The sequence below is a fragment of the Engraulis encrasicolus genome, chromosome 13 (genome assembly GCF_034702125.1).
Source record: "Engraulis encrasicolus isolate BLACKSEA-1 chromosome 13, IST_EnEncr_1.0, whole genome shotgun sequence".
NCBI lineage: Eukaryota > Metazoa > Chordata > Actinopteri > Clupeiformes > Engraulidae > Engraulis > Engraulis encrasicolus.
Window position 1 is genome coordinate 55747090 of NC_085869.1, and position 10625 is coordinate 55757714.

The window sequence follows — 10625 nt, forward strand, 5'->3', positions numbered from 1 at the left end:
TCCATACTGAGTTCAATATCATGGCAACCTAAATCTTTGGCTGGGATCACCAGCAATGCAGTTTGAGCAAGGCTCAACTGAAGGTGGCATTCCTTCATACTTATGGATAGTTCAGAGAGGCAAGCGGAAATGTGTGCGTTGACTGTGGAGTCATCTGGCACAAAGTACAGATATAACTGTGCTTCATCTGTGTAACAGTTGTATGAGAAGCTGTGAGAACAGATAATACGGCCCAGTGACGTGGTGTACATGGCAAATAGGAGTCCCAGCACCAGCCCACCAGACACCTCTGTGGAGAAGCTATGATTTGAGGACAGCACCATGCCCTTGATACATGCTAAGAATGATACCACCAGACTCAAAGAATGTCTGGAAGAACTTGAGAAACATAAAACTCAATTATTTACATCTAAGAGAGATGTTAAATAATCATGTTTTGAAAAAAAAGCTAGCTGATGTGTCTGCACAAAGATGTTTAGATTTACTACAAAACAAAAAGAGATGTCCATAATCTCTTCTAAAGATATCTTCTGGCTTACTAGAAACGAAATAAAAGAGTAATTTTGGCCTTTTTCAGATTTTGAGTTTTCCCATTTTGAAATGTAGGCCTAGGTAATAGGCCTACATATTTAATTAGATATATTCCAATTACCATATTAAAACATAACATTTCAGAAAACTTGCAATACATTTTTTTCCTCACAAACATGTGAGTAATCACCGGATTAAGTTTTATGGTGAGATCGGCAAACTCATTTTTTTGGCCTATTCACCTGGAGTGTCTCTCGCATAGACATCTATAGCTGTGTTCCATTACTCGCCCTCTGTACTGTGTACCTTGTTTGAGTGCAGTGAAGTACCCTTTCCACCCTCCGCAATTCACGAGGCGAGTACATTCCGATTCCCGTTCTGTCTGATACACTTAACGGAAATGACGGTTTGCCGCGTGACATCCGAGTTTACCAACCGCCAATATGCAATTCAACACGGAAGGCACTGTTCCTTATGCTAACACTTTTTAAAGTTACCCCTGCCTCTAATACACATGGCGATTGTCTTTGGAATCAAAACTATGCTGTTATCACGGAGATTCAACCGTTTGACAGATCTGGCACTCAACTACGTCACAAACATGGCGGCCGTTGAGTGCGAAAAGTGTACAGTAACACCACACTTCGAAAAATGGCCGTTTTGGGGGCGTTATCCGGGTAATTTACAGTACACTTTACCGTCGCGATTAGAAATGGAACACCCTGCGTACCCAAACACAGTGCGGAAAGGGCGGTAAGTACGGGTAATGGAACACAGCATATGTCTATGGTCTCTCGACTCTTCTAATAAAGCCTATGGCAGCCATGTTGAAAATAACTCATTTCCCAAAGTCAGATTTTACCAGATTTTTAGTGTGTCATTTAGTAGGTCCAATAGTAGCCTAATAGAATCCATGAAAAAAAACCTTTGTATCACATTTTTGGGGGTTAAACCCTAAATGTACTCGCCTACTAGTCAATGTCAACCGCCATTCAAGAAGAAGAAGAAGGAGGAGGAGGAGTAGGAGGACCCAAAGGCATCCCTGTCTAGAAACGCGTTCATGAACTACCTGTAGTTTGGGCCTCAGCGGGCACTGTAGATGTTGTTGCCGAGGTGACGCAGTGACGCGGAGGATTAGCTTGAGGACCAGCTAATCTAAGTGCAATTCAGCTTTGTAGCACACTTCGAGATCTGTGAGGAAATTTAGGACTAACAACGCACAAACACACGAGTTTATCGACCGACTATGGCAGCTGTCCTGGATGTGCTGTGGGAAGACCGAGATGTTAGGTTCGATATTACGGCACAGTGAGTATCCTTTCCGAAGCTAACCTGCATCAACACATCGTCCTTTACCAAATTCTATGTCACACACAAATTGATGTGCATGTCCATGGGTATTGTTTTATAGGCAAATGAAAACAAGACCCGGGGAAGTCCTTATAGATTGTTTGGATTCCATAGAAGACACGAAGGGAAACAACGGCGACAGAGGTAGCTCATCATCACCACCACCATCACCACCAACAACATTTGTAATCTACTCGTGTCTTTTAAGCCATTGATGTGCGCAGCTATTCTGGACTTTACGGTCCCATTCACTTCAATTCATTTTTTTGGCGTTTTACATATTTCGGACCGTGCGGACGCCGCTGTACTCGTGCGAGGAAAACAACAATTGTCTCGGGTGCTAAACATGGTCATGGAACGGCTTGCTTAACCAGAATGGTGTGTGTTGTATCATTTCGAAGATAATTAAAGAAAATCTTATTACAATGGGATTTCTCATAGGCATGGTTTTGCATGTCTCTTATCTCTTTTCATGTTGACTGAGCTATCACCGTTACAAGTTTACAAGGTGCACAGCGCACATATGTATGCATACAAAAAGGAAGAATACATTTCACAGTGTAATTCTGCAAATAATTCACTTCAAAGTTAAGTGTTATTACATAGGCACCATGGTCATCAATATGTGTATAAGAACAAGTGAAAAAACAAATTGGTCAGTTTGTCAAAGAGGAGACGGTAGATATGCACCATAATACACAGTATTCATCGAAATATGCTCATGAGTTATATGCTGAAGAAATACTGTACACACAAATATATATTTACTGAATTAGACTAATCATGGCCTATCAGAAGTCAGGTAACATACACGAGTGTAAAACTGTCCTTTGATGGGCCTTGAACCCACAACCTGTGGAATGGTAGGCATGACTCCATCCACTAAGCTACCACAGTTTCAGTAAAATTTGTTTGACCAGAAAACTTCTTGTTGTGCACATTATCACAGCACTAAAAAATCATATAGGCCTCCAATCATTTCTTCATCATACTTCAGACAATGAGGTAATGGTGCAGGGAAAATATATTTTATATGATTTATTGTGTTAAAATGCACAACGACAACATATCTTTCTGGTCTTAACATTTCTTATGAAACTGTGGTAGCTTAGTGGATGAAGTCATGCTGTCCATACCATAAGTTGTGGGTTCAAGGCCACTCAGCATTCAACTTTTACTCACGTGTATGTAACCTCACTCCTGATATAGGCCTACATTATAAGGCTTATTGGGAAAATAAATATTTGTGCCTTCAGTATGTCTTCAGCATATCTTTCAGGAGCATATAGCGACACATACTGTGTATTATGCTACATATCATCCACAGTGTCTGCTTTGAGAAATTAATCATTCTCAATTTGTACTACTTATTACATATGTGGTATGATCTGTTAACTTCAGAGTTACTTATTTTCAGAATTACAGAAAGTTCTGATCATTCTGCACATTGTAAGATGAAATGGTGATGACGCAGTGAACATGCTAAGAGATATGAAACCTGTCCAATCATGCAAATGACATCCCACTATAATAAGATTTTATTCAATTTTCTTCAAAACAACACAACACATTGCAGAAATTCTTGTAACCATGTAGGCCTATAGGATGTAATGGAAGCATTTACACATTGTCAGCAGCGCAAGCACCCTTTTCTCACAGACCCTTGATGTGCCCTACAGACAGACTTGAAGTACTTTGTACATGGGCCCATCTAAAACATGCAGTACAATGTTAAGATTTTGTTTGTTAATTCTTAACCTACAAACATGGAAAAGACAGAGGAGACGGAAGACATTGGAAACTTCTTGAATGTAGCAATCCCATTACAATAGAAACAACATGAATTGTTTGCCAATTAATTACTATATCAGGGGTTTTTCTAGGAATTTTTGGCATGAGGGAGCATCATGGCAGGTTGCGGGAGGTGAAGGGGGGAATTTACAAGGGGCACTCAAAAAAGTAATTTATATATATATTAAAAAAACAGAAGTATGAGGGTGCACCCGCGGAGGTATGAGGGTGGAGCGCCCCTATTTCCCCGTTCAGAAAAAGCCCTGTATATGTAGTAGCCTAGCCTATAATGCAACCTTTGTTATATAGCCTAATAGTGAGTTAAATTGAATCCGAATGTCTCAGCGTGCCCTACAATATCGCCCCCCTGTGGCCACATTAGCTAATGAAGATAATGTTGCTTGAGTGATGTGGCATGTGCATTATTGAGGAAAGAGACGTAGGCCTAGGCTATGTGCCGTCAGTATTTTTCCTTCATATCATTCAGAAGCATGGTGTGATGCATACTTTGTACTATGGTGCGCATATCTACCATCTCCTCTTTGACAAACTGACCGATTTGTTTTTTCACTTGTTCTTACACACATATTGATGACCATGGTGCCTATGTAATAACACTTAACTTTGAAGTGAATTATTTGCAGAATTACACTGTGAAATGTATTCTTCCTTTTTGTATGCATACATATGTGCGCTGTGCACCTTGTAAACTTGTAACGGTAATAGCTCAGTCAACATGAAAAGAGATAAGAGACATGCAAAACCATGCCTATGAGAAATCCCATTGTAATAAGATTTTCTTTAATTATCTTCGAAATGACACAACACACACCATTCTGGCTAAGCAAGCCGTTCCATGACCATGTTTAGCACCCGAGACAATTGTTGTTTTCCTCGCACGAGTACAGCGGCGTCCGCACGGTCCGAAATATGTAAAACGCCAAAAAAATGAATTGAAGTGAATGGGACCGTAAAGTCCAGAATAGCTGCGCACATCAATGGCTTAAAAGACACGAGTTTGTAATATCGACTCATGCAGTGCAATGATTACAGTTTGGCCTACACCCGTTTTTACAACCACATAGGCAAATGACTCACATCTGTAACACCGAACTCCTCTTCTCTTGTTGGTTGCTCTTAGTGATTTGACAATCCAACATTCCAAAATGCTGCTCCCTGTCTCCTTTCGCCCACAATGGCTATGATGTCAGAGCTAACAGGTGTCAATGTATCATCATTTGCAAATTGCAGGTAGACTTTTGGTGACCAACCTGAGAATCATCTGGCATTCGCTTGCTCTGCCAAGAGTTAACCTCTGTAAGTAGACATGGCATGGAAGGCCTACAACTTTGACTCGGGCATTGTTTGTCCTTATAAACTTTTTTTTCATATGCATATAGGCCTACATTTTATTATCTTTGCATACATTATTTTCTTAATGTAAAACTATGTGATGCATTGCAGTGAGCTTTAGGTATATTGAAGCACTTCTTGCATTGTTACCTTTAGGTTACCTTCTGCTGTCCTGAATCTTGAGACCTGTTTGTTTTGTTGGATGTTGTAATGCTGATCCTGTTCCTGTGTTCCACAGCTGTAGGATACAACACCGTCATCAACATCACAACAAGAACAGCCAATTCGGTATGTGGGATTTACATCTATAATCAATCAGATATTGTGGATATTTCAAGGACATGTTGTGGATGTTTGTGGACAATATGAATATTAAATCTCTTCTTTAAATGTGTGATCTCTCTCTCTCGCTCTCTCTCTCTCTCTCTCTCTCTCTCTCTCTCTCAAAGAAACTGAGGGGGCAAACAGAGGCCTTGTACATACTAACCAAGTCTAACAACACCCGGTTTGAGTTCATCTTCACCAATGTGGTGCCCGGCAGCCCCAGACTCTTCATATCAGTCATTGCTGTGCACAGGTCAGTTTTTGTATGATTTATTTTTTGTACGTTTTGGCCTTTCGAGCCTTCATTATTTCAGAAGATAATAAATAGGGGACAGGAAATGTCCGAGAGAGAGAGAGATGGGGGAGGATCGGGAAATGACCTTGGGCAAGAACCAAGAGGTTTACTGTTTCGCTACAACACAGTGAAGTGATTGATTTCCATAGGGCGTATGAAACGTCTAAAATGTATCGGGACCTGAAGCTGAGGGGGGCTCTGATTCAGAACAAGCAGCTGCGGCTCCTTCCACGAGAGCAGGTGTACGACAAGATCAACGGTGTGTGGAATCTCTCCAGTGACCAGGTGAGAGCTTGTGGCTGTTTTGTTGTTATTTGTTGTTGTTGTTGTTTGTTGTTGTTTTGCCTGAAAATCCAAACCCCAGGCTGATTTACTGAATTTCAAAAAAAAAAAAATGATACAAAGGAAAAACTCTAATGTAGTGTATTACTGTATGTGACACATTGAAGGGTTATGTGTCCAAAACAAATGGGCTCGACAATATCTTCTGTTTTTTTGTTTGGTTTTTTTTTGTTTTTTTTAGGGCAACCTGGGAACCTTCTTCATCACTAATGTCCGGATCGTGTGGCATGCCAACATGAACGAGAGCTTCAATGTCAGCATCCCCTACCTGCAGATCGTACGTATTCCATACCCTACTCCCAACGTGCGTGCACACACACACATACACACACACACACACACACACACACACACACACACACCAAAGGGCTCTACAGATGTGCTGCAAGCGTGCAAGTGGTCTGCCAAATTATTGCATTTGAAAAAGGAACTAAGAAAAATTATATTGGAAAAACACAGATGGACTGTTTACGTTTTTATGAAATAGGCCTACAAGTTACCACTAAATACTCATTTAAGTGATCGACCACGTCTAAGAATAAGATCAGGCTAGACTGGAAGATATGATACTTCATGAGAATGAGCTGAAATGTAAGGATACCATGATGACTTTTCCTCTTTGTCTCTCTCTGTCTGTCTGATTGTAGCGCTCCATTAGGATAAGAGACTCCAAGTTTGGTCTGGCCCTGGTCATAGAGAGCTCACAGCAGGTAAACCATTCATGATGTGACAACTCTTTATCTCTCTCTCTCTACTCAATTCAAGTTTGCTTTATTTGTGAGCCTGTTTGTATACTATCAGTATCACCAAAGCTTTCGGAGAACGATAACATAATGTTGATAAGGACATTTCATTCTCTCTCTCTCTCTCTCTCTCTCTCTCTCTCTCTCTCTCTCTGTGTCTCTCTCTCTCTCTCTCTCTCTCTTTCTTTCTTTTTCATGCGCAGAAGTCAGTGACACTCATGCACACACATGCACAAACACAGGCTAGTGATACTGTATTGCATTTTTTTTATTATTGTTTTCAGACTGGAGGCTACGTTCTGGGCTTCAAGATTGACCCCATGGACAAGCTGCAAGATGCGGTGAAGGAGATCAACTCTCTGCACAAAGTCTACTCCAACAACCCCATCTTTGGTGTTGAGTACGAGATGGAGGAGAAGGTACGTACATAGGAAAGACGGTTTTACTGATTACAGTATGATGGGGAACTTAAACTGTGTGTGTGTGTGTGTGTGTGTGTGTGTGTGTGTGTGTGTGTGTTAGAAAGAGATCAACTTGTTGCTGCATAAGGTTAAGTTGGCTCTTTTTTGTGTTCAGGTCATGTTTGTAATAGCAAATAAATAGCATAACTACACTCATTTTGCTGGAAAATCCCCACCTACCCTGAAGATTTTTTAAAAGTTTTTTTCAGGCAATGTTATGACTGGACAGTGTAAGATGGGACAGGATCAGGAAACCACCTTGGGCCTGAGTCGAACCTGGGTTCCCAGCGTAATAGTAACTTAGCTGTTTGACACATAGCTTTAAAAGGCCTCAAAGCTGAGCAGAACAAAATAAAAACAGTAACATGAACAGTAACGGAAAGACCTAGACATCTACCTAAGTTCTTTGGAAATCTATGATATATATATTTTTTTGAATGTGCGTTGTTGATGTTATGTTTGCAGTCTCAACCACTATATGATGCATTTACGTATGTTAGTTGCAGTACATGTTTGACGATTTTTCTCTGTTTGCATCCTCCACCACTATATGTATGGAATAGTAGCCGACGAGCCATTTTCCCTTGATATCGGGACAGCTCGAAGGCCGCTATTCCGCTTATCACCCGGTTACCAGCATTTAAGTATTAATTTATTAATATGTTGATCTAAGGCTTCGTGAGAAAGTAGATTCACTACTGCGCTTCGTACGTTGCTATGGGCACCACTTCCTAATCTAGTGAGACGCGCCTCTATCGGAGGCATGTAAGGACGCGCGCAGAATGTTGGGGTGACTTGACAACCAGATGCGATAGAATTAGTAACGGGGTCTTGACTAGACAACTAGATGCGATAGAACTAATGATGCGGTCTTGACTAGACAACCAGATGCGATAGAATTAGTAACGGCACTTTGCCAGAAGTTAGAAAAGAAGCAACTTGGACGCCCGCACGCCCGCATGACATCATGGGTGTCCTGCTACCGGGGAATAAAGGACACCTGCTCAGCCAATCAGAAGACGTTCCGTCTGCTCACTGGGTGATAAAATTTGTTAACGCATGTTATTTGCAGTACATGTTTGATGTTTCTCTGTTTGCAGCCTCAGCCACTGGAGGAGCTGACGGTGGAGCAGCCACCAGATGATGTGGAGATCGAACCAGACGAGCAAACAGACGCCTTCACTGTGAGTACTGTATCTCTTCATCTCACTTACTCAATCACATTCGCATAGTATATACTGCACACATACACGCGCACACACCTACCCATACCCACACTCACACTGCCATATTTGTCCAATTCAATCCATACAAACATTCTCTTCATCTCTCTTTCTCTCTAGGCCTACTTTGCTGATGGAAATAAGGTAATGCTCTATTTTTCATACTATCGGACTGTAACTACAGTATGTGTGAGAATTGGCTGACTGTGCATCTTTGTCCACCCATGGTGTGTGTGTTTGTGTGTGTGTGTGTGTTTGTGTGTGTGTGTGTGTGTGTGTGTGTGTGTGTTTGTGTGTGTGTGTGTGTTTGTGTGTGTGTGTTTATGTACGGCACAGTATCTATCAGTGTCTCTTTGTCGTTCTCTGCGTGCTATGTGTCTGGGTTTTTAAAGTTACTATGTGTAAAGTGTCTTTGTCTACACCTGTGTGTATGTGTGCTGTGAAGATTATGATGATGATAGTGGTAATAACGTGTTAATATGTGTTAAGTGTATTTGTCTGTGTGTCTTTTGTGATGATGATGATGCCAATGATGCCCTCTTCTGCCTCCCCTTACAGCAACAGGACAGGGAGCCGGTGTTCTCTGAGGAGCTGGGCCTGGCCATCGAGAAGCTGAAGGACGGCTTCACCCTGCAGGGCCTCTGGGAGGTCATGGGCTGAGGCAGTGTGGCCCAAATGTCCATGGGACACCCGTGTCCATGTTTTATGACCTTCTCCTCTGCCCTACCCCCACCCCACAGCAACAGGACCCTGAAGCCAATGAGATCATGGACTGACACGTTTAAATATAGGACAATTAGATGCTGTGTGTTGACTAGCCCTGTCTATTGGAATGAATGTGTCAATCTTGGTACGGGGGTAACGCTGCTTGAAATGAATGAACATAAAGGCGTAAGGTGATACGCAAATCATCCAGTAGGTGGCAGCAAAATAACATCTTTGCTGATGGTTGTGAAAGACATAGGAACCCCATACTAGGACAGCAGCGCTGTGGCTGTGGCTGTCACGAGGCAGCACGGATGCGGATGCCTGACTCATCTTTGAAAGGAAAATGTATGTCCGCAACACTGTTGGATGCTCCCAGACAAAGTTTTATGACACAATGCCATTAAACTTTGTCCGGGAGCATTGAACCGATATTGTCCTTTCAGTAATCTTTGGTGTGGCCCGGAACCTGTGCTACTGATGCGCACACATTCTCTGACTTTTTGGCACTCCGCTCTACCAGCCTCACAAAAGCCATCCGCCCCACCTGACCACCTGAATGTCCACATGTTAGGTATTCCATGAAGCAGGATTACATTGTACTCTGTACTGTGGACTGAACTTGGACCGTTTCCTCTGCACAAGTGGTAAACCTGCTAATAGCTGGGCCCTGAATTTTTCTGGAAGAATGAATCCATAAGACCCCTCGTTGCCACTCACTCAGACCAAGAGGTCACTAAAACACATACTAGTGCAACTGGTAAATCTGTTAATAGCTGATCCCTCTGATGTGGTTTTGCTAGAAGATTGAATTCATAAGACCCTTATATTATGATAATTACCATTCTTGGACAGTAAACCACATACAGCGCTTGGAGTACTCCCAGGGTGTAGTTTTTGTGAGGCAGTGGTTGTCTGTTTGTCTTGCTGAGATGGTAACTTACTTACCAAAGTTATCTGTTTTGTTTGATGAATTTTCATGAACTAAAGTAACCATGTCTGTTCTATGTGTTAGTGAGTGACAGTGACAATGTTGAATATGGAGTGTGTGTGTTATTGTATCACGTAAATGTATATGAGCGGTTTGTATAGATTTCTATTAAACAATCTATTTATTCTTTTGACACTGGGATGCATTAGTGGTGTTGTGTTGCTGTATTCTTGCTGAAGTACTGGAGTATGTTATACATGCTGTATACACTGACGGTTTTGACAATATGAACAGCATAAAAACTGACCGCAGAGAGAATTGAGGGAGGAATAAAACATCTTGTAAAATCGGATTCTCTCTCTCTCTCTCTCTCTCTCTCTCTCTCTCTCTCTCTCTCTCTCTCTCTCTCTCTCTCTCTCTCTCTCTCTCTGCCATGCACTGATAGCCATAGATACAGAGGGGGTCGTCAGAAGTCGTCTTAATGGGGTACAGCGTTTATAGGAATAATAGAACAACGTATATGAAAAGCCAACACTCGTGCCGTTCATACATACACACGGTGAGTATTTTTGTTCT

At 41.8% G+C, this 10625-nt stretch overlaps 1 protein-coding gene across 1 annotated transcript; it reads left to right on the forward strand.

The window, feature by feature from the left end:
* The first annotated feature begins 1638 nt into the window (after window positions 1-1638).
* Window positions 1639-10242, forward strand: bbs5 (Bardet-Biedl syndrome 5). Its single transcript, XM_063214348.1, has 12 exons — window positions 1639-1839; window positions 1943-2025; window positions 4924-4989; window positions 5264-5313; window positions 5475-5602; window positions 5794-5929; window positions 6168-6263; window positions 6634-6696; window positions 7014-7148; window positions 8291-8374; window positions 8534-8557; window positions 8972-10242. The coding sequence occupies exons 1-12, from the start codon at window positions 1778-1780 to the stop codon at window positions 9071-9073; spliced, it is 1029 nt and encodes a 342-aa protein (XP_063070418.1). The 5' UTR covers window positions 1639-1777; the 3' UTR covers window positions 9074-10242.
* Window positions 10243-10625: the final 383 nt, after the last annotated feature.